Below are 25,332 nucleotides of genomic sequence, written 5' to 3' on the forward strand. Positions count from 1 at the left end.
CACATTGGACTCAATACGTGACGTTGCATCATGGTGATGCTGTACGTGGCGCAATTTTGTTATAGCAACGGTTATTGCTAAGATTGCAAACGAGAATCGAATAGATTCTGGCAGATTTTGGTTTTATGGAAGAGGGGATTTTATTTTCAGCTTTCTTTCGCTCGTGGATTTTGTTGGGCGAAGAAATCGATCGATTCGTCCGGATGGTTTATTTTCGTTCAAACGAAGAGAACGCTGCGCACTTAATTGGAACATTATTTACTTTGCACACTGGCAAACGACGATTAACAGAGCTACGATGATAATTGTTTCCAGGATTAAAATCGTGTTAGAGACAAACGTATTTTTTTAGTGGCGCGTGCTTCTTTCTCGTTTACGGTCGATAGGGTTTTGTTGGTTTTCGATTTAGTTAGTTCCTTTCACGGAACCTCTCGAGCTTAATCAAAGACGAAACGCAAGAAGTCGAGGGCATAGCGTTAAGCTATTTATCGAGGAAGCGAAACGTGTCAGAAAGCCAATGAAGTATGTCAAGCCGTGGCTAACATCCTTGACAAAGCATGCGACAGGAATCAGTCTCCCAGAAACGAGATATTCAAGAGTATAGACTCTCTCCCTTCTCCATCGTCGTTCTCTTACTCCCTGCCCTCTGGTACTCTGTTTCTTTATTCTCTGTCTGTCTTTTTCTCTTGTTCTGCCTTTCTCTTTGCACCCTGCGGATCGAACGACGACTGTACGAGACGTCGACGACAAAGACTGTGGCAAAAAAAATATAGACGGCTGATCGGGGAAAGTACAGAGAAATAGGAAGAAAAAGAAACAAAGAACTGAACGAATTCAATGATAAATCATACAAAAATTTAAAAATATGTTTATATATATATGTGTGTGTATATATATATACACATATAAATGAAAGAACAAAATGTGCTGCGATTGAAATGCGTGGAATGAGCTGCTTTGGATGTGTAGGTGATAAAACGTTTAGCAACCCCTAACGGGGGGAAATTCACGCCCGCATCCGCCCCTTCGTCACTTACCCCGTTCTAACAATAACAACTACTATTACAACAACTACCACATTATCGACCAATCAACTGTCATAACTACCGCCGTGAGAAAAATACTGAATCATCATCATTATCTTCATCATCGACAACAACATCAACACCTTCGATCATTACCATCAACCGGTCATTAAAGTCTCCTCTGAAATTAGTGGCCAAAGACATGCACGTGACCTCTTTCCCAAATCCAGGCCCTGCCAGAGAAGACCGAACAGGTACACTGATGACACGATTAAGTCTCGATAAGAATTAATCTCGAACCGACAGGGAACGAAGCGTACACTCTGAAATCACTACCCACCCGATGAACCCTCTCGAGCAACCTCCATTGAGTAGCACGTAAATCGGGTCGATTCGTTTTTCACGAAACGAGAGCGGACCGTTGATGTTTCTTTGCTAACTTGCTAACTGTGTTTCTTTACGTCGGCCCAGTGAACAGGAATTTCGCGCAATTGGAACTGGTCGAGAACGAGGATAAGTCGGGTGCCTGGAAATAGATCGCGTTCGACGAAGCACAATGCGAAAATAACTGGGAATCAACGTGGAACCGGAGGTTGTAATTAGAAAGGGATGGTAATTTTTTATTTTCACGGTGTACGAAGTAGTATTAAATGGAAAAATTGATTAAATTAAATCATTTCGCTATATTTCAAAATAACGGCTGGATAGGATAGTTCCTGTAGATTAATTTTAAAAGAAAAGTTGAACGAAATTGTCTCGCTTTTATCAGAAAGGTATAAAATCTGTGTAAAATATTGTTTTACATTTCTCGAACTAAACTCTAGGGAATCGAATGAAAACTCTCGACGAGTTTCTTTGCGTGAAATCTGTAACTTCCACGTCAAAACGCCTTCGACAAAAAAATAGCGACGTACACGTATATATTACATGCGCGTCTCAACTTTTGTGTGTATACACCTGCTGGAGATCGTGCCTTCGGAAAAGCCACGGTACGTATGCCACACAATCCGCGAAATTCGAGTCAAAAGTCACGCCAATCCCTGCTAGTCTCGTTTGCTTATTTTCCTGTTCGATATTTGCCTCGTGCGGTTTTCATATCGTGAAACAGTTCGGAATAAAAATCGATCGATGATCGGAAAATATTTGTTTCATACGTGACCAATCTTTTTCAGTTTTGTCCCAAATTATTTTATAGATTTTTCGCGACAAATGAAATTTATGATTAAACCGCTAAGTCTGCGATATTTTTCACCAGTAGTTTCACAGTTGGAAACATTTTTAATTAAATCGCTATTTTCGTATGGTCGCGAGTTTCCAGTGAGATAGAAGATATTGTATTAAAATCGTCGATGGACATCTCGATTCTATCTGTGACATGGTTCGATTGATATCAATTACAAAAAAAAAAAAGAAAAAAAAAGTATTCGTGGAAAGAATATCAGGAAAATATGCAGTATGGAAGACCGTGTACATAGTCGGCTCTGTGTCAATCACAATATCGCAACACCTTGCAACGAGACCAAACGAATCCATATTTGACACCATCAACAAACACCATACTTGAAACTGCTTAAGTTGGATCGAATACGGTTGACGATGCACCTGGAAATTAATGCACATTCACTGCTTTCAACGTGTGCACTATTCGGACAAGACAAAGAGATTCTCGGTGTAAGGCACAAACAGAATCACGTAAGTCATTAATGAGAATGTGAGTGGTTTTGCAAAGAGCATGCCAGTTTTTAGATATCTGCAATTAAAAAGTCTGTAATTTTCAAGGAGTATGTTATATATAGGGATATTTAAAAAAAAAAACGAAAATTATAAAATGGATAGGAAAGAGAATAAAAATGCTCCGTGCAAGAGCCATGGCTGCAATATTTTTCTCGTCTTTCGATTAAAGTCTAGAGACTGAAAAATTGAATAAAGTTATGCATACGAGAGAGAGGTGAATCGTCGCATTGATAGCCTCGAACGGAGCGAACGTTTATTCCAAACGGCACTCGACTCGATTTTGACGATCTGAAGCTCTGGAAGACAAGGGATAGCATCGAGCCGTGCGAGACTTTTGATTCGTCCCGTAAGAGAAACATTTTCATACGATCATTTTCTTTGATATGTGCTACTGTTCATTCTCACGTCACGTGTGCACCGGTTAAAATGATCATCGGTAGAACCTAGAAAGTTTTGTGATTTATTTGCTTCGTGGCTAACGAAATATCCAACGAAATATCTGTCAAATTCTTCGATATTTGAAATTTGAAATTTTTAATTTTGCTATAACATCGTTCCAACATAGTTTTCAAGTACCATAAAATCGCATTGTACATTTTTCGCGATAACGAGTTTGGTTTCGACAGCATGACACGATATTGTCAGAGGGGCAATATTTTACAAAATATTTCACGTTCTACCATCGAGTAACTCATCTCGTGTATGTACACTCACATTATACACACGCGAATGAATGGCTACACTATATATATATATATATATATATATATATATATATATATATATAATATATATATATATTACATTTTAATACGATTACGGAATGTTTTTCCTCCTTACACGACATTCACGTACTTTCTCTCTAAAAGGAATAAAAAACTCACCACGTTTTTCTTTCTCTGTACATCTACAAGATACATATACCACTATTATATATTTTTCCTCTTAATTTCTTGATCTGGTCATCTCCGCTGTGACTCACTGTATGTTTTTACCACCCAGTTATATATTATATACTCTCTTCTCGTTCTTGTACATCTCAGACACGTTCTTGCTCATCACGACTAACCGCTATCATGGCCATTCGTCGTAATCGATGCACGAGCAGCGGGACGGTCCGAAAGTCGTCAAGTCGCGTCAAGGCGAGCCGATCCCAGGCCCAAGGGAGGACTTTGCGACTGTTTGGCACCGACCTGATGCGACATGCGATAATACGACTTCATTCTCCTCGCGTAATCTACTGTCTTATCCTCTACCGTTTATATCTCTTGTGTTTTGTCCATTGTGAGTGGTTGCAAGCCGAATTTCTTACTCTACCATCATTTTGTAATAGCCACGTTTCGACGAGATTATTCGAACGTTTAACATCGACGTACGACGATTAATTAATTATTTAATAAAAATAATACGCGAAAGAATTACGCGATTGGTAGAAGAACGAGTACGCTGTTTAAAAATAAATCTCACCGATGGTTCAACGAGGTAAATACGAATCTGTTTGCAATCACTCGAGGGATTCATCGTACATACAGGCCACATACTCGCCGAAATGCGTATCCACGAATCGCGATCATCTCCAACACGCTCACACCATCATCGATCCAAAAAGACGCGAAACCTTCCAGCACTTTTCTTTCGGCACTACTTAGCTTCACAGTGCTCTTGCGCAGAGATCGAATTCACCGTTGTCTGATCGCACCTGAACGTGTCGTTAGCATCCATCAATACGAGTCGTGGATACGCATTGCTCGTACTCATCTTGTCCATGCGACGTGGCCGCGTTTCGAAAGTATCCTCTGATCGACAAAGCTCGCGCCGCGATCGTTGCATTGGTTAGTTTAATGTACGCGATTAGGATGCCTCGGGATTAAACGATCGGCGAACAATAACTGAGAGGATAGGAGGCAAAGAACGAAAGGGAAAGAGAGTCGTCGAAACGCCGCGCGCAGAAATATGGACAACGATGTCGGCCGTACATCGCGGTGGGCGAAAGAACTGCGGCGGCGCCCGGCGTTCGCAAGAGGATCTTTCTATCGTGGAAAGAACAAGAGAATTAAAAAATTCGCATCCAATCGAAAGATCGAAGGCTCGGAGATGAGAAAAGACAATCGAAAAAAGTAACAAAAAAAAAAAAAAAATAAAGAATTGGGAAAGATGATAGAAGCCTTCGGTTGATAAAGTGACCTTGCGATCGTGGATCAGATGAAAATCAGATGAAAATGAAAATATTTGAGAGATCGATTAATAAAAAACTTTGTGGTCCTTGTGGGCGATCATGGATGTCATTGGTGATCGGTGGTGCTCCTTGTAGCCCCGCCTGATTAATACAGCAACTGTACGTCGATGAATCAGAGAAAATACTATACGTTGGGAAACGATAAGAGGACCCATGGTCATTCGGAGGAGCGCGATACGATCGGCTGGATGTGTCGAAAGAAGAAGGAAGCTCGGCGGAACGTCGCTTTTCTTTCGTCAACCGGGACGCTGCCGGTGCCACTTCCGCTTCCTCGAGACTGTCCCGTGTGGAAATGAAAGGACCTTGAACGAATTCAATATCAGGTTTCTCCACTGCATGCGACAATAATATAAGAAATTGGAATTACTCGTCTACTAGGAAACGAAATTTACTATTCAAAACGAAGATTATACTTTTTTTTTAAGCGTAGAAGTAAAAATAAAGTATCAAGTCGTCAGAGATTCTGACTGTACTTAGTCAGAATTAGGCTATGTCAATTTCCATAATTTCGATACTTTACAGAGCGAATAATGGTTGGTATTAATCGCCGGAAGGAAATAACAGGAAAATTCGATAGTTTACAATGAAAAATTAGAGATACTTCCAAGTACATTGACCTCGATGGAATATTCGTACAACTCGCACGCAGTGGTTGCAGTTGCACCCTCGAAAATTAATTGATCTAAGGCGACGATTCACGGGACAGATTTCGTGTGTTAGCGAAGCCGCACTCAACCACCGTAGTACATCTCTTCTACCGAACCACCGCATACATCACACCAAGAAAATAAAACTGTAGCAGTAAAAATAAAATACAAAAAAAGTCCCTCGCACGCTCGCTAGAGAGACACGAGATGAGGGAACATCGACGAGTGTAACCGTGTCTCTATTGCTTGTGTTGTAAAGGAGCTCAAAGCCACGAACGAGAGCCTGAAGAGTCTACAGACGCAGCTGGAGCTGGCGTACGCGTCGACCGCGTCATCCGGAGCAGCCGTGGCGGGCGGAAGTGCTGGTGTCGGGCTAGGTAGCGTATCAGGTGCAGGCGGTACTGTCCTCGGAGGTAGCGTGGCGGTTCCAGGCGGCGTGCCCGGTAGCACCACCCTGACGGCCATCTTGGAGACAAAAGACGCGCGCATACAAACCCTGGAGAAGGAGGTGGCGTTACTCGAGGCCGAGTTACAGCGTATTAAGGAATGCGGCGGTAGACTAAGGGAGCAGTTGCTGAAAGCGACCGCCGTACCTAGTAGTAGCGGGGGCGGTAGTGTACAGCAACAAACGATAACGGAACAGACGCAACAGCAACAACAAAATAAGGTTACCGCGGGAGGTATCGAGTCGCATATGCGGCAGGGATTGGTAACGGCCATGGGTGGTCCGCAGCAGCCCGGCACGTTGGCCTTGGCCAGGGGACCGTCCGTGATGACCTCGCTGGTACCGTATGGTCACTCGTCGTCCTCGGCATTAACCAGTTCATTGCTTGCCGGTTCGACAGGTGGGACCACGAGCGGCGGAGGCGGTGGGGGCGGTTCCTCGTGCCTTGGCGGCATCTCGTCGGGCGCTGCCACCGGCGTGGTCAATCCCTATACCGATCGTTACGCCGATCATCATCTCCATCAGCTTCATCATCATCCCCATCATTATCAGCATCATCTCCATCAACACCAGCAGCATCAACAGCAGCTGCAGTTGCAGCATCAGCAGCAAATGCAGCAACACTTGAAACATATTGAGCCTGCGGCGCAGGGCGCACTGGCTCTACACGCGCACACCTTCAACAAGCACGACATGAACTTCAAACGGCAAGTAAGTTTCTTCATCAACAACGTGCGGATCGAAAAGAACGACGCCGTCTAGGGATCTATCGAACTCTGGATTCTCTGCTCTATGTTGAGTCACGCCGGACCTTGCAAGCCGCAGGTTCCTCTGCGTGAGTACCCGATCTATCCGATCTACGACAGGTATATTGAGAGAAAAGGCTCACGATACTACACAATATACTACCATTACTACTACCATTACTACTACTACTACTACTACTACTACTACTACTATTACTACTATTACTACTACTGCTACTACTACTGCTACTACTACTACTATTACTACTACTACTGCTACTACTACTGTTACTGCTACTACTACTACTACTGCTACTACTTTGCGTCTCGTTGTGAATCAAAAAAATCACCGAGAGAAAACGGAGATCGAGCGTCTGTTTCTCCACCCTCCTCGAATCAAGGATGGAGGTGCGTAACGATCGTGCGAAGAAGTCGACATTAACCAAGAGAAATTTAGATTCGGCTGTGTTATTAGACTCGGAATCGAGACGTCGAAAAAGTCGTCATCGATGCTTGCGCGAGTGTCTGTGTGAGAGGGAAAGAGAGAAAGAGAACGAGTGAATGGTAGCGAGAAAGAGGAAGTATGATCGATGAAGCGAAGGCGCATGTAATCGTGTGTACGTGTCCGTATCTAGCTGTCCGTAGAGAGGAAAGGAAGGCGAAGAAAAACGCGCATAGCCAGGAAGCTGCGTGACGTGATGATCGTCAGTCGAATCGGTCAGGTCGTAACGTCCCGCGGATCTTTCGATTCCTTTCGTCTTGTCTTCTCGAACGCCGCGTCGTACGCGTGCCACGTGTATATGAGTCCCTGAGAGTTAAGATGACACGCTGACTACAGTCGCTGAGATGTGTACATACACCGTTTCGTCGAGCGATACTTACTTTGACTAAGGTTTTATAGAAACCGCACACATTCCCGAGGGAAGGCTCGAGAACGCGTTAAAATCTCGAGCGAGAGCATTCCCCACGTTTGGTCTAAGATACGATACGCTTACTTTTTCTACTTTTATTCGTGGCCATGCTTTTTTTCGACAGGCGAAATGTTTTTTCAACGAGTGAAACTTGTTTCCCCACGAAGGGAGGAGGACGTTCCTGAGCATCCTCTCACCCAGCGACCATACTTTTCGTCGATCATTTTTTGTCGAAAATGATACAATGAATAGAAAAAGAAGCATTTTACTTCTCATCGACTCGTATATATCGTACGTGTGCACTCGTGGCACATTAGCGTACCTGTTTTCTTTACCTCCCGAGATCCCTTTCTTATCGAGAACAGCAGAGTTTCTATTTTTTGACTCGATTGTACCTGTTTAAGAAGTCGTAGATTTACGAGAAGAACCGACGGAAAACCCGATACATACCTCGTTCCTCTCGTGTCTCTGCAATCAACATCGATCCTCGATATATCGATCTTCCATCTTTTCTCTCTGCGATCGTTCCCCTTACACTTGGGATCGTCTTACGCAGTCCTGTTTCCGCGAATCGTACGAAGGAAAAGCGGAACAAGGAAAGTCGAGGAAGCGCGAGACAAGGGGAACTTCGAGATGGGTCTCGGGCAATTCTGTGAGAGAAAGTCAATGAGAAAGTCACAATTCGGTAGCTTCTACGTGTAGAGCCCGAGAGCAACTGTGCGTACCTAATGTCTAGGCCTTAGAGGATGAATATATGTCGTTGAATTCTAGAATATCTATAGACCGTTGACGTTGTACAGTCCCTGATTAATTAGAGAAGTGTCTTCGTAGAAGATACACGTGTTGTTTCGATTACATTTAGAGTCTCTGTACATTCGTAAGAGGATGTATTTTCTGTGTTACGTTCGTGGTACACCGTACAGGTATTAGTTATTCTGAGAAAAAGGTTTTACATGGTTCGTCGGATGGACGATCCTCGATATGCTAATCGTACAAGGTGAATCGTTAAAATGCTATTTTTCGGAGAAGACATATTTTTAGGTACGCAAATTGAAACGCCTAAAAAATTCTTAAACGTAGTCAGAGTACAAAAATGCACCTAACTGTTCCTGTAGTACACCGTTAAAGTCGTCAAAAATATATTATACATATACATATATATTTGGAAACAAATTTTCTCCATTTGAAAGAAATGTTTGAAAGTACATGTAATCTCGATTTCCTGATAGTATAGAATCGTAAGATAATGGATACATTCTTCAATCTCTTCGATACTAGTCAATTTTGTAAAAGGATCGTCCACCTGAGAATCCAATATCATGGAAATCTTTTTCGCCGAACTAATTGGAGAAACGTACGGTTTCCGCGAACAGGTTTCACTGAGAGACACTGAAATATAAAGTAGATTCGTGGCACGTGTAGCCACGTGTGTACGATGACGACACACATGCGCTTAAGCAGAAGCTGAAAACGTGCGTGTAAAATGCGTGCGTAGACGAGGAAGAGTAACACGAGAAGAAGCTTCCAACGATATATTTTCGTAGCTGAGAGCGTTTTAAGACCGCCCCCCATGACTACTATGGTCCCCGAGCTGTTGGTGTAATTTCGCGTTTAGAGGTCACGCGTATAGCCAAATCGTGACCAAGTCACGATAGATCACGCGAAAATCTAAATTAACCAGCAAAAGAAGCCAGAGGAGACGTGGATTCTCGAAGCTGATCCCGTTCGTGCACGTCGTCTTCTCTTCCTGATCGATTGCACAGCATTCGCTCGCTCTGAAACACGATTTCTCCTGCGCGTTCGCAAGTTCCGACAATCTTTTATTTTTCTACTCTAATCTAGGTGTAAGTGTATCCCTGTTCGAGGGTTCGCCGCTTATTAAGAAATTAAGAAACTTGTCTGTGCGAATTTAAACGAGAACAGCACTGTTCCCAATGAACGATCCTACGCTCGATTACACAGCAATTAGAGCATCGAATAGGCTGCACCAGGCGTTTTGAACTCCTCAGAATCGCAGTGGTCGGGCTGGCTCTACTACAACCTCAAAATCGGGTTAGCCCCGCAGGGATAATTTCCTTTTCCCCCCCGATGTTTCCTTCCCTCGAAGATGGAACCGTGGCAACCGGAAATCGACGTACGTTTGCTCGCAAGGACATCCCCGATCTCCGGACATCCTTCCACCTCGACGACGTTTTCACGATCTCACGTATCCAAGCCGGACGACTCTACGTTCGCAAGGTCCACATCGAGCCTAAAACCAGAGCGTGTTCACGCGTGTTCAGTCTGTGGAACTCTGCTAGCCGAGATAGACATAAAAAGAGAACGATAGAAAAAAAAGTAAATACGAGTAAATACGAAAACGGATGAAAGCAAACGATTTCGTTTCCACGTTCTATGACATCTTGTCGCTTCTCTTTATATATTCGTACCTGTGCGAAGCAATCCTCTTTGAGACGTTGAGAGCCTCGAGGCTAGCGGTGCTACGCAAGGATCGCCAAAAAACTGCACAGGAGAAAAAGCGAACAGATACGTTACAGAAAAAAAAGAAAAAGATCGAACAAACCTTAAATAAGTTCGAACGTATACCGTTCTTTGAACCCTAAGACTATACGCCATTAGTCTTGTTTCTGCTCCTGATTTTTTCCAAGAATCCCTCCCTTTCTCCCTCCCTTTAATTCCTATATCGTGTTCCAGATAAAAGGACATAATGCAAAAGGAAAGCCAGTATCCTTGCACCTTCGAGGCAATCTGTAATTCGCAGTCTCCTTCGCGATTTAGACAGAGTAGGTCAAGGGTGCAGGTCAGTGACGATCGAGCATCAAATTGATGCCGATTACATGGATTATAAAAGAGAATAATAATAATACAACAGAGAGAAAGAAAGAATGATTCTGTTCAATCGTTCTCTGATCAACAACTTCAATCCTGTCCCTGTCCGATTCTATTATGTTTATTCACGAGAGATATCACCCGTTCTCGTACGACCTCTCTCGTCACGTTCCATGGAAAATTATTTTATCACCGTAGTTGAGAAATCCAACCACGAGAGCTCGTCATCAACCATCAAGTCCTTCACGCACTCATCCCACACGAAAACGATCGATTCACTCATGGTAGAATCGTGTTCACCCCATCCCAAAGGATCACCGTTTAACTGTCACCAAAGAATTTGCAGGTTCAGTCTATCTGCACTCCGCAAGCGACCTTGGAATCATCTAAACACCTTGGATACCTGCCCTGTTGACGATTGTTGCACTTTTATCCCCTTGTTTGACAGTAGCCCCACCAGTAGAATTATCACCGATTTGTCCGCCTGCCACCGCTGACCTTTGCCATTGACTCGTTTCACTTGTTTCCTCGCAGTCACCACACTCAACAGACATTAAGATCACGAAAAGGATCGGTTGGTAACGATCATCTCGTCATTCTCACGCCTTCATCAATCTTTACTCATCGATTCATCGACTTCTCACCAGTAGACTCAGTAGACTCGCACATTCGTGTGTCATGTTCATTTCATCTCGATCGCCGATTCGTTTCACTAGTACATTTCGTTCGAATTGGTAGTCAACATCCGTATGGGTTCATTGTCAATCAGGGTGAATCATTTCATTGGTAGATCAATCGATTTTGGAAATTGTCACCGGGCAGTTTACTTTATCGTGGGAATCATGTGACAGAGAAGACTCGTCAGACACGATCATCGCATTTCTCATCACACGTTCATCGTCGTTCGCCATTCTCTCGTCGCGTAGAGTTCGAATACAGCTATCGTTCGGGCATGATGCATGCGTGGGAGTGTAGGGCAAAGTAGACAACTGCTTGCCACTCTTAGCACTACCGCGTTTAGGTACGTCTCTTGTAATGGTGCAAGCTTTTTTAATGTTGCTTGAACAGAGATCTTTACTGCCAGAATCAACAACTTTATTTCTTATACGATTCAAAATTTTCAAGATTTTCTTACGATCGAGTAATCTCTGAAAGGCAAAGTAAAGCTTGCACTATCGTAATTCATAGTTAAGTAGAAAATCTCACGGCTAGTATCAGCTTAAGCGAGGTAGCAATCATTCAAATTATTCAGGCACTTTAATCTGCGCTGGGATTCCTTGATATCGCTATATTTAAGTGAAAACCAATATTATCTTTCAAGATCACTATATTCTTGTATTATCTATATTATTAATAGAAAATTCTGCGTACCCGGTATTTCAACCTTTATCATCATATACGAACCAATCGAAATTTGTAAGAAGATCAAGTAATAATGAAATGTCAGAAATCGTATAGAACGATAACAGAGAACCCCTGTGTAGATCGTAAATCGCTGGAAAAGATTCACCAGCGATTGGACCGTTCGTTTCATCATCGACGATCCAATCTTACGGAATCGAATCTATTTCGAATAAAATCGCGTAGGCAGCGTACGGATCGCGTAGATCGTTTGGTCGAATTTGTTCGTGTTTGTTCGTGTCCGATCACCGCTTCACTCTTTCTAGCTCTCGCGTCACGATTCTTTCGCCAACGAATCCTGACAGTTTATTAGAAAGCGCATGCGAGTACTCGAAGCGGTCCTTTGTACCTTGATGCATGCTGCATGCACGCAGACAACGTATCGTTACTCTTCGATGCATCTCTCATCATCTAGCCAGTCGTCTCGTTGATCGATTTACGATCAGGTAACCGTATCATCGACCATAGATCACGATCGTCCTAAACGCGAGCCTTCTTGGTTCGCGAGCTTCATAACACGCGGAGATAAGCACGAAGGATCAATTCGGTTTACCTGCGATTAGATACTCGATTTATTTCAATCCTGCTCTTCATCTTCTTGCGAGAGAATTAAAGATTCGATCGCTTTAGAAATTTCACAAGCTGAATTATCCCTAGATTCGATATTGGTTCTATTTCTAGCTAGCCTATGATGAAGAGAAATGGACCGAGTATTTGTCAAGTATCGAGAGAATTCCGAGAATGACGATTTTAATAATTAATAATTGTAACTATTTAGCGTAAATTCGCAGATAAACCGAATGTCACTTTTCACCATCCGCATAATCATAAGGGTATAACATTAGCAGATAAGCTAGAACTAAGTTAGCCATAAGTCAGCAATGGATGGTGGTCCTCAATTCCGCTGAACTCGTTCGACTCCTTTTCCCGGCGAAGTAACGATCATCGATAAATCGTGCCGCGATCGTTAATAACGTTGCAGCGTTTAACGATGGACGGCGTATAAATTTCTACGTGCTCGGAATAAGAATGGTCTAGTAAATCAACGGATACCGAAAGCTGATCACGTTCGATCGTGATGAGCGGAAACTTTCTTGTCCGTTGATTAAACGATCAAAAATTGAATGGAACGTACAACAGTGATATTTCAGCAACTCTTCCGATACGATCGAACATAACTGAGAATCTTTTCACATTTCCCTTAAACCAGATGAAAATTGTAATTAAAGATGAAGAAGAGATTTCTTGGTTTTCTTACGTAATCGATTACGTAGCGAAAGGGTTGTGAACGATGAGTAGAAGAGGAAGGCGGAGTTGGGCGGCCTACGTGGTGAGCGAAGCATTATTAAATGTGGTGCCCCGATATTCTAGCTTTCTGAGGAGGTAAGGATATTCTTCACCTGACAAAGAAGCACTTCCAAGCCACCACCTATCCTTCGTTTCCATCTACGTGATTACCGTATTATGTAACGGAGTGTTTCGATGTTCCGTAGTAACACTTTCTCTCACACACATACACTCTCTCTCTCTCTCTCTCTCTCTCTCTCTCTCTCTCTCTCTCTCTCTCTCTCTCTCTTTCTGTTCTCTTACTGTTTGGGGTGGCCAGTAAGTTTCCAGGGAACTCGAAACTTTTATAACCGGCAAAAGTGCTCGTCAAATTTCCGTGAAATTTGAAACCGCGATCATGGATAATAACGTATAACTACGTTTTCAAGCGATCCTCTTACTCTAACTTGGAAATTAGTTTCTTAATTGACATCGAATTCCCTAAGGAAATTTTTCTCTCTCGCTTTGCGACTTCTCCTCTTCCTTCGCGGGTCTTGCAACTTTCTTCCATCCGAGCTTTCGTTCGAGAGTAAACTATTGGAACGGAATATTTCTCGTCCCATCGTCGATAATAGAACAGTTATACAAGGTCGAGCCTCTTTCGAAAACTGGCCAGCCACCCCGAGAACTGTCTCTTTCTTTCTCTCTTTCTGTCCCTTTCTCTGGTGTGAGTCGTTGATCTGACTGTTCGCAATGGTTCACGTAACGCGCGCGGAAACGATGCGCGTCGTCGTTCCCTCGTTGACGACGAGACGAGGCAGGAAAAATTTCCCGCGAGTTTCCCGCGTACGTGCGTATGTGTGCAGCCGTAAACGACGATCGTAGAACATAGTGAACGTAGAGAACCTTGCGTCTGCCTCTGCGGCTCGTGGCCGTCGTTGAGAAACACCGAGGAACCCGAGACGATGCGTGACGCCGCTTCGCGGATCGAAAGCGATCGCCACGATCGCTCGCCTCTACGTAGACCTGTTGTTTTTCACCATCTTAGCACGATATATAGAACGCTGGAGAGAGGGGGGATCGAGGTTCGATCAGGATCCATCGATAGAATCGCTATCAGTCAACGTACCGATAGATTTCATCGATTCCTCGATCCCTGGTGCTTTATCTTTGGGCTGAGATACGTGCGTACACGTCATCTGGTTAGAGAGATACCCTCTGATCGAAGTAATCCCACATAAAAGTCACGGATATGGCAAACGAATGGATTCGTCCCGTGGGATTAGAGGTGTAAGATGACCTATAAGTTGATAGATCACCAGGGACGTGTTCGAGGAAATTATATACGTAGATGCGGAGGACGCATCGATCTTCGATGTCTTTTTCTTGAAATTGCTTATTCTCAGTTTCCTAAGTGTCTTATATACTTCGATCACAGGACCATACTGCCAGAGAGGACCGCGATATCTCCTCCACGCTGCGTACTCTGCTAGTTGATTAGTTAGAAAACATTTAGTTGTGTTGATTCTGCTTGCGATCCCGCGACGGGATCTCGTAACGAGGAGATCTCGCCGAGGGATCCTCACGCGGCCTGCCGACACCAGAGTAGATCAGACGAGCGTAGTAGGTACGTACACGAATAATAAAGAGAGAGACACAATACATAATACGTTCCAGTTCTTCTTCCAACTATTCCAGCCTCGATTATTCCCATGAATTCTATCACGTTCCCCCTAAGACATTCGTTCGAACACGTAATAAGTATATCTCTCGTACACGCAGGATACACTTTGTTTGTAACTTTGTATCGTTGGTTTCGATATCGCTGCATGCTAAGTATGAAGAATTCCTGTCCGAGTACGACGACGTATCGCTGACGCGACAAGAATAAGAACCCAACGAATCAGGCTCCGAGAGAGTTAAAAACGAGAGACGTCTCGAAGCTTTTTAGTCGCTACACAAGGGAAAACCTTGTCCGGTGAAAACGATGTTCCGAGCTTTGTTTCAGAACCAGCTATTCGCAGTCTTACGAATGACTCGAAAGGTTCATTCGTTACTCTAATTGTTTGCTCATGAACCGAGAACGAAGCAGCGAACTTCTCATCTCCTCGAACATATTCTCTAATTTTCATTTAGTATTTTATCCGTCTCTCGCACACTGTTCGTCTCGAATGAAATTCAAGGCGATATGAACAATTGAATAGAACGAAAACTCGATGGAATCCGTGTGCGCCGATTTTTCGAATAAAACTTCAAGCCAGCCAGACCAACGACCGCCAGTGACGATCTGGCTGGCTCCGTTTGGTCAGAACGATTTGAGCAAGTCGAAAAGTTGGCGGATCGGAACGGAAGGCGAAACGGCTGACCCGTTTCACGGCCGATTTACGTTTCGACCGAGCGATCGAAGGGAAGTTGGCCGCTGATCGTCGTCGTACTCGGCCACGACGGAGAGACGACAGACCAGACGCCTCCGTCGCTCGTTGTTTCGTCGTCGTTTCGAGACGTAACCGGGTCGCACGGACTGATCCTCTCGTGGACGACGACTCTTTTTCGCAGCTGGACGAGCTCCGGACCGAAGTGCAGCGTAGGGATCAGGAACTACTCGCAATGTCCGCCAAGATGAAAACCCTGGAAGAGCAGCATCAGGATTACCAACGGCACATCACCGTGCTCAAAGAGTCGCTCTGCGCCAAGGAAGAGCACTACAACATGCTGCAGGCTGACGTAAGTGCCCATTTTCAACGCCATTTACTCCTTTTAACTCCACGTACACCCTCCTTCATAAGTATTAGGACACGTGCAAACTAGAAAAACACGATAATTATAGGGCTCGTAAGAAAAACGACTCTTACCAAATTTTTCGACTTTATCATAATGGAACGCATAAATTCTACCCCAGTGATCTGAACGAACGTATACTAACACTTATAAAGACGGGTGTAGTCTTACTTTACGACAATCCTAACTTCCTGTTTAGCATCCTCACTTCCAAACTAAAGCGACAAATTCTAACGGATGACGATCTTTGTCTCGCACAAACAAACTATTCCAGTTATATGGAGTTAACGATTCAAACAATCGCGATATCCTGCAGTTACCAGCCAACTTAGCACGACCCAATAAATTCTCTACGAAGATTCCATTTCAGAACGAAGTTTTATCGAACGTTCATAGACGACTAGCGAACGATCAGTTCTTAGGAAGAGTTTTCCTATCGACAATTTTGCACGATGATCTTGCCCTATGCAATGTAATTTATTGGGCAATTACGAGAAGTTTATCACCTAATGAAAAATAATGCGGCGAGTTTAAACTTTCTACAGCTTCGTAAATCACGAGTTTTAAAGTTAAAGCGCATAAAACCCATATAACTTCTAAACAGGTTCCCCCTTGACTTCTATAAAATCGTCGCCCGTGGAAGTTGGTATATACGGAATATCTACGAAGCACTGATAAACGCGTTAGAAAACGTGACAATAAACGCAATAGTAAATGGACTAGTAAATGCAGCAGTGACGTATATAGGGTGGGATCGTTGAAGGGGTCCCGATGTACGGGGAGGTCGGAACTGGGGAAATCGACGTTACGGGGAGGTCGTTATAGGGGAAAGGAAGGACAGGGCTGCAGGAAACTGGGTCGTGCAAAGCTTCCCTCCTCCTGTTCCCTCTCCAATCGGCCCGCTGGACTATTGGTAGCGTTTTCACGTCGCGTGCAGAACGTTGCCCGTGCAATGCGGATTGAATCGTTCCTGTTCCAAGTGGTTCCCACCCCTGCACACGTTCGTACGATGACCTCGTGTGCGTGGTTACGTGCGTGCAGGTGGAGGAAATGCGGCAGCGGCTCGAGGAGAAGAACCGGATGATCGAGAAAAAGACGCAGGCCGCGATGCAGGCGCAACAGGAACGCAATCGTATGAACACCGAGCTGACTGAGCTCAAGGATCACATGGACATCAAAGACAGGAAGATTAACGTGCTTCAGCGTAAGGTGAGTGACCCTGAAACTATTTCTTTCTCTTCGTTCTTTTTTTATTCTATGTATGTCTCCGCCTGGCGTTGCCTTTGTAAGTTGATAAGCAGAGATCTTGGAGCAACTACAAAGGTTTAACGCGTCGAATTCTTAAGCTTACGAGTTTCGTTCGTTCGTTTTCTTTTTAAGATTGAAAGTCTGTGCAGAACGAGTAGGAATGGTCTGCAAAGCGACGTGAATTATAGTTTCAAAGGGGAGGCGGTCCATTCTGTCCGAACAGAATGGCTAAACACACGGTGATAATGATCGCCCGGTGTAAATTAAAGCTTAATTGATTACACGGATCCGTTTCAATTACGAGTAAAACGCGCGTCGACGCGTATTCATCTTCTCCATTACCGATCCTCGCAATTACTCTCGTTTTGCACAGACTTGTGTAATTTATCTCATTCAAAGATATTCGTCATCCTATTCCACTGAACTCGAAACGATCATAGGGAACATAATTACAGAAACATAATTTTAGAAATGTCGCAGATCGTGTAATTCGTATAATCAAAAATTGATAGATGTTTAACGGTGTCAGACGTAATGCAATCGTGTCGTTATAAATCGATCTGTTGTCTTGAGAGAAACGCGGATCACTGACCGATCTTATCATTCCTTGGCGCTACTGATTAATTCCGCCGGAACTAAAAAGAAGTTTTGTCCTGGTGATTAATCAGCCAGCCAGATGACAAAGAGGAAGCGCGCGCTTAGCGTATAATATTCGTAGGATGCGACCGCGGAGTGCGCATGAGTGTGAATCTTGCTGTCGATTGGAATGAGTGTGAGGCGTGCGCGCGCCCGCGCGACACACTTTTTGTAATAATATTTTCTTTAGTCGTGCTGTGTAAAGGCTGTAGTACGTAAAACCCCGACATCCCCGTTATCTTTAAGTTCGCACAAGCTCCTTTTTCACCCGTTTATTTTTCACTTTGTATCTTGTTCCGTTCGAATAAAGCTACTTACAAGTTACGTTGCATCGCCTTGTTTTATTTCTTTTATCCAACACTTTTGTCACGAATCGCACCCCTGTATGTATTTATGTTTTGTTCGTGTCGTTGGTGATCGACGATAGCCGATATGTATAAAGAGAAGAGTTGAAAGAGGTACGTTATTTTTGTTAAAGATACGATCGATCAGGCTGTCGTTGATTACCAATGTGTCGACTAGAGACAACATCGCTTGACAATTACTTTCCATTTTGTTATTTTTACCATTTTTTTGTCATTTTTTCGTTTCCGCATCGCGGAACGCTTGTTTTTACGATTCCGTTCTTTTTTTTCTACCGCGATAGAGACCGTTGATTATTTGTTGCTGTGTATCGCGAGTGTCTGGTTGAGTAAATGTCTTGTCGAGCCGTGAACAATGGCTGTGAAGATCGATGATACGAGATGGCAGGTAAGTAAGAATTTACGATTATATTAATGGCTCGTGCATGGTAAACTGCGGATCCCTAACCCGGTTAAGAGAATACACCACTAATCACGTTGACTAAAATTAATCGCACACGAATTAACATTCTCTCTGATCGTCTTTGATCCAATAAAACTGTATCGTTCTTAAAATATCTTGTTCCATCGCGACTTATTTTCTCGCTGTCTAAGACTTTGCGCGATTTCGATCGACCTCTCTGAAAGGAATGAAGAAAACGTAGAATCTCTAACGGCCAAGTTGTTGTTACTACAGATCGAGAATCTAGAGGATCTGCTGAAGGAGAAAGACAACCAGGTCGACATGGCCAGGGCGCGTTTAACAGCAATGCAGGCGCACCACTGCAGCAGCGAAGGTGCCCTCAGTAGCCTCGAGGAGGCGATAGGAGATAAAGAGAAGCAAATGGCACAATTACGGGAACAGAGGGACCGGGCGGAGCAGGAGAAACAGGAAGAAAGGGAATTACACGAGAGGGAAATCGCCGAGTACAAAATGAAAATTCACGCTCTCGAGTCCGAAGTAAGTCCTCGTGGTAGCGCAATACATCTTTTTGTCTCCCAATCGATTCCTCTTCCCTATCAATGCCCGGACTAAACTAAATCGTATATTGATTAGAAATTTATAAGGAACGTGTCCAATTCCAAGTGCGTCCGAAGTACACCTTGTTTAGCATCGTTTCGGTCGATACGATCAATAATGCAGCTCGAACTTCTATGAAACTTTAACTTCCCACCATTCCCTCTGCTAACAAAAACAGAAAACACTTCGTGCACTTTTCTCGCGTTGTTCCTTGGCCAAAGATCGTCCAAGTGTTAGTTTCTGATCGTTTCTGCTCACGGCAGGTTGAGAAATTGGGCGCCCGTTTGGAAAGAGCACAAGCAGAAAAAGACCGACTGGAAGCGAAGCTGGAAAGTTCACAGTCGGAGCTCGGCAAGAGCAAAGCCGAACTGGACAAGGCTGCGTCCGAGGTTGGTCGTAGCGGAGCCGACTGGGAGGCTGCCAAACAGAGACTGACCAGGCTCGAACTGGAGAACGAAAGACTCAGGCACGACCTCGAAAGGTCTCAGAGCACTTACGGCAGAAGCACGCTCAATTCCTCTCAGGAAATGGACAGGATCTCCGAAAGAGCCGAGAAGACAGCCGCGGAACTCAGGAGGGCTCAGGCTGAGCTCAGGGTCACGCAGGCTGACAACGAAAGAGCTAGGGCTGAAGCTGCTGCTCTGCAAGAAAAGGTAAAATATCGCGTCTACTCCACTCAGACGGTTTTACAGCTACCAAAATATTTTTACAATCTCGCCAAAGCGTCTCAGATATATTAGCCAATGCTAACCATCTCTGTTTCCACACATTCGAGACGTTCTTGTCCCCAGTAGTTGACAGTTATAAAATGATATATAGAGTAATATATTCTATTCTCTATTTATAAATTAACTCTTTTAAACATTTTATTCGCTTGATTTTGAAACCAATAATCATTTCGCTCTTTTGTTGTCTCATCCTAGAATTCATTTCCTGAACAGAATTGACTTTCTTGGCAACAGTTCAAAAATTGATTGAAATGTAAATTTCTGCAGATCAGCGAACCGCTGAGTCCCCGGCGATTGTGGAAACGTATCGTGACTCAATAGCATGACTCAACGTCTCGGTCACCGGTCACGAATGCTTTAACAAACCTTCTAACCACATGATCGATTCGAAGCGAAACGAATCCGCAAATCTCGCGCAGAAATCACTTCCACCGCTGACGGAACTTTTCGTTGAATCAAGTAATCGATGAACTAGCCGAGTCGATAAAAAGATCGCGCGTCAAGAAACCTGCCTTGCGACCAATTAACCACCGAAGTATCCCCAGCTACGATTCCCATCCCCATAATCTGTAGCTGGTCGTTTTGCCTCTATTAATGAACGATCGAGTCTACTTGGCAGCCCTGTTCCGCTTCCAAGAAGCAAGAACAATCGCCTTTAATCGCGATCGATTCACGAGGCTACCACAGTCTGGTCCCGATCCGTACACGCTGTGGTAGTCGAATCTAATTTCCAATCACGCCTTCGTTCTTCCCAGGCATCGCCGGTGTTCCCGATGTTCGTCGATGGCGCGAAACGAACCGGTAATGAAACTGCCGGCTAAGTGGCCGGAAAATTGCACGCAACTTCACACTCGAGTGCAATCGAAGACACCTGACTAGAATTTCCGTAGGGGTTGCTCGTTACCCCTCGTTTCGATCCATTTCGAATGATTGACTCTTCCAGAAAAGATTTCTCTTTAGAGCTATTCTTTAGGTCGTCGAGCTTTTTCCCTCGGACTGATTACTCGAGTCGATGTATTTATTTAATCCCTGTATAATAATAAATCATCGCTTCACGTGGAAACATTAATAAGCACGAATGATACGAACGTAGGTTACAGCAAGCAGAGGAGAAATTGATTTTAATTAACGCAACGTGATGAACAGGCAACGCGTTAAATCTGTATTAATAACGACGTGCATGTATTTTCTCCAACGACGCAGCTATTACAAGATGGGAAATTCTAGAGATTAAACACAAACGATTAAACGTGTCTTAAATACTTCGACGAACCGAATCGAATGAAATGTAAAAAGTGTTCAAACTTTTCGATGGTTTTTAAAGGTGGAAAAGAGTCAAGGTGAGGTGTACAGACTGAAGGCCAGATTGGAAAATGCTCAGGGTGAACAAGAGAGTCTTCGAGATGAATACGATCGAGCACAGGCTTCGGTGGCTCGTCTGCACTCGGAACGGGACAAGGCAATCGCGGAACTTGAGAAAACACAAGAGGAATTGGAACGGACACAGGCTACTCTGGGCAAGGCACAACTTCAACAGGACAAATTGCAAAATCTACTGGACAAAACGCAAAGTGAAGTAGACAAGCTTCAAGAGAAATTGGATAAAACGCAAACGGAAATTCGCAGGGTAAGTGAAAGAGAATTTACCTACAGTTTTCACGTGTAAATTTACCTCTGTTACGTGAAACAACTTTTCTTAAGTTAAATACTTGAATATTTTACGTAAATCACATAGAAGCTAACCTGGGCAACTTTATCGAAATTGAGAGGGTAAACCGCTTTGAAATATTAAAAAAGGAAAATCAATCGGAGTTAATTAATTTGGCTCCTGAGTAGCTCGTAAAACGTAAACACAGACTTAAGGTAGAGACTAGAAAAGTTACGGTGGAACGATTCGATTCCATATAGATGCAAATGGAAAAGGAAAAGCAGAACTACGATTTCGAAAACTTGCAAAGCCAACTGGACAAAGCGCTCGGCCAATCGACAAGGATGCAGAAAGAGCGGGAAACGATTCAATTGGAAGTCGACCGGTTGCAGGATAAGTACGAGAAAGCTCAGGTAAGAGAAGGTGATAACAGAAACATGGTCGCGGATCATATTTGACTGAAGTATCCACCACGAAGACAGGTAGCATTAGTAAAAGTATCCTTTTACAGATGATAATGCAACGACTACAGAAGGAGAGGGACAACTTTCAGGAAGAAACAGAGAAACTGCACGAGAGGATAGAGTTCCTACAGAATCAAATAGCGAAAATGCAACGGGACAAGGAGAACGTACTATCAGAACTCGAATTAGTTAAAGAGAGATGGGAGAAGGCTCACAATTCTCACCAGAAGTTAACCGTAAGTAACCTGATTTTTGTTGTAGGTCATCAAGGACAGTTAATGTCGGGAGAGAAAAAGAGAGAGAGAGCAGCGAAATTGCATAAAATTGTATTTAATTACAAAGTTGTATCTCGTTATAAAATTGTATAAAATTGGTCATTGTAACGTAGCTTGAACGAGACGACGCTATGACTGAAATCGAAATCCTGAAGGAGAAACTGGAGAAAGCGCAATACTCGATGAACAAGGCTCACGAGGAACGGGAGAACGCGAACAAGGAGTTCGAGAAGATGCTGGAGAAGTACGACAGGTGAGCGATCGTGATTTTCCGTTCGATAAGAGTGACAATCGATCACGAAAAACCTTGTCATGATTTCGACAGAGCCCAGAGCGAGGTGTATCGGCTGCAAAATCGCATCGAAGTGATGGAAGCTGACAAAGACAGACTAGAGCTCGAGGCGGAAAAGCAACAGATGTTGGCATCGAAGAGTCGCGACGAGGCAAGGAAAGCCCAAGAGGAATTGGCCCGCGTGCAAGAGATGTACGATCGAGCAGCTCTCCAATTAGGTCGCACGAAGGAACACGAAGAGAAATCGAAGGAAGATCTAGATAGGTTAGCGGTGGATCTGGAAATGGTACGGGAACGTTATGAGAAATCGCAGATCGAGCTACGCAGGTTACAGAACGAGAGAGAGAAACTTGTAGCTGACAACGAGAGAATCAGTTTCGAATTGGAGCGCGCTCACTCCCAGTTGACCAAAGCTCAGGCAGCGACCGATAAGACGCAGGAGGAGTTAGCACGAATGCAGCTAGAGATAGAAAAGATGTACGAGAAACACGACAGGCAGCAAGCCGAAGTGAGGAAGGCGCAAGCGGAGACGGAGCGGCTGCGAGTGGAGGCTGAGAGCGCGCGCGAAGAGTGCGAGAGGTACGCGACCAGGTTCGGCAAGTATCAAGAAAGCCAAGAACGGCAGAAGGAGGAACACGAGTGGGCGAAGCTGGAGGTGGAGCGGCTCCGCGATCGGCTGGAGAAGGCGTTGGCGGAACTTGAACGCGCGAGGAAGGCCGAGCAGGACGCCTCGAGGCTGCGCGCCGATCTGGAACGTGCGGAAGGGGTGCGAGGTAAATACCAGTACGAGCAAGAGAAGTGGCAAAGCGAGGGTAGTAGGCTACAACAAGAGGTGGAGAAGCTGCGTGAACGCCTGGAGGGCCGTGAGTCGGAGCTGAAGAGGACGCAGTCGGGCAACGCCGAGCTCGAGGCGAAGCTGCACGAGACGCAGCTTCAGCTCGAGCGGGCGCGCGAGGAGACCAACAAGGCGACTGCGGCGCAGGAGCGGAATCGCGGCGAGATCGAACGCGCTAGAATCGAAACCGAGAAGATACGCGATCGTCACGACAAGGTGAAGGCGAGAGCGGACGCCCTGGAGGCGGACAACGAGAAGCTCCGCGTCGAGATTGTACGGCTCGAGAGACTGATGCAAACCGAGGGTAAGACCAGATCGGAGAGCGCGAGCATCGAGGTCGAACGGCTGCGCGCCAGCCTCGACAAGGCGATCGTCGCGCGCGATCAGGTGGAGCTCGAAGCGGGCAGACTGGCCAAGGAACTCGAGAAGACGCACATGCAGACGGCCAAGTATCAGGAGGCCGCAGAGGCGAACAAGAAGGAGCTCGAACGGCTAGCCGCGGAGATGCAGCTGCTCAGGGACGAACGGGAGGCACTCAGGCAGGAACTGAGACGGGTGCAACAGCAGCAGCAACAACAACAGCAGCAACAACAGATCGCTGGCAGCGAGGAGATAGCTCATTTACAGCACGAGCTGCAGCTCGCACAACGGGAACGCGACAAGATGGCCGCGATCCTCGAGAATCGAGAGAAACACTCGGAGAAGATCGAGAAGGTGAAGGAAAAGCTCGAGGCGGAGGCGAAACAGCTGCAAGTGGAACGCGATCAATTGGTGATACAACTAGAGAAATCGCAGGAGATGCTGGTCAACTTCCAGCAGGAATTGAACACGAACGAAGCGGAGCTCGAGCGTCAACGCGAGGAGGTTCGCCGGTTGCAGCAGATGCAACAACAGAGGGTACACGCGCAGACGCCGGATAGAGCCGCGAAGGAGGCCCTCGAGGCGCAGATGCGAGAGGTTCATCGGCTGAGCCAGCAGGTGCAAAACCTGACTCAGGCCCAGACGAAGGAACGACAGAGGGCTGATCAGGCCGAGAAACGCGTGCAAGAACTTCAGAAGCAGATCGTCTCGAGGGATACGAGCGCGGCTGCCGGTGGCGTGAACGAGGCACAGCTCGAACAATGGAGGAAGCTATGCGAGACGGAGAAACAACGGGCGGACGCGGCCGAGAGGCAGGCTACTGAACTACAAAAACGTATCCAGAACACCGAGAGGCAGCTACACGCTCAACAACAGCAGATCCAGCAGATGCAGGTGACGATGCAGCAGCAACAACAACAGCTACAGCAGCAGCAACAGCATCCGCAACAAAACGGCCAGGAGGTCGCCAGGTTGAGAAAGGAGCTCGAGCGCGCGCAAGAGAACGTTAAGCAGGCAGGCGTCGAGCGCGAGCGGTTCCAGGAACAGCTCGAAAAGCTGTGCCAGGAACTGCAGAAATATCAGGTTAGCAGCAGCACGACCTGCACTCGCTCGCGCGCTAACCTACACTACTACAGCCTACATCCGCACCATATAATGCCTGCACTATGTCTCTGCCTATGTATACCGTTGGCTGATCGTTGTCGACCGGCTGCCGACACGTCATCGCGCCTCCTCGTCTCTCTATGTCTTCTCATTTCAACCGCAGCCTCTGCCTTCGTCGTCGACGAAGCAGAAACTCGCCCACAGCTCATATACACGCCGCAAATAACAAACAAAAAAAAAATCAAATCATATATCAAATATTATGCATATGTAACAGAACGATAACGATCGAACGATATCGTGTATATATATATACATATATATAAGATATATATATACGTATACAAACGAAATCGGAAAAA

At 45.0% G+C, this 25,332-nt stretch overlaps 1 protein-coding gene across 8 annotated transcripts in view; it reads left to right on the forward strand.

Annotated features, from left to right (window-relative positions):
- The window catches only part of LOC126920601 (trichohyalin), a 68,628-nt gene that overhangs the window by 28,911 nt on the left and 14,385 nt on the right, over nucleotides 1–25,332 (forward strand). For 3 of the 8 annotated variants that reach the window (XM_050731221.1, XM_050731224.1, XM_050731223.1), the window contains 9 exons: nucleotides 15,797–15,964; nucleotides 17,060–17,227; nucleotides 18,941–19,204; nucleotides 19,528–19,917; nucleotides 21,317–21,619; nucleotides 21,901–22,053; nucleotides 22,152–22,340; nucleotides 22,493–22,632; nucleotides 22,705–24,949. In XM_050731221.1, the coding sequence (XP_050587178.1) occupies nucleotides 15,797–15,964; nucleotides 17,060–17,227; nucleotides 18,941–19,204; nucleotides 19,528–19,917; nucleotides 21,317–21,619; nucleotides 21,901–22,053; nucleotides 22,152–22,340; nucleotides 22,493–22,632; nucleotides 22,705–24,949 (4,020 nt within the window). Of the gene's footprint in view, nucleotides 1–5,901; nucleotides 6,799–13,345; nucleotides 13,358–15,796; nucleotides 15,965–17,059; nucleotides 17,228–18,940; nucleotides 19,205–19,527; nucleotides 19,918–21,316; nucleotides 21,620–21,900; nucleotides 22,054–22,151; nucleotides 22,341–22,492; nucleotides 22,633–22,704; nucleotides 24,950–25,332 lie in introns of all 8 variants that reach the window. The other 5 variants (XM_050731216.1, XM_050731217.1, XM_050731220.1 and 2 more) reach the window with 3 other exon arrangements.

The sequence above is a fragment of the Bombus affinis genome, chromosome 9, assembly GCF_024516045.1.
Source record: "Bombus affinis isolate iyBomAffi1 chromosome 9, iyBomAffi1.2, whole genome shotgun sequence".
Lineage (NCBI taxonomy): Eukaryota > Metazoa > Arthropoda > Insecta > Hymenoptera > Apidae > Bombus > Bombus affinis.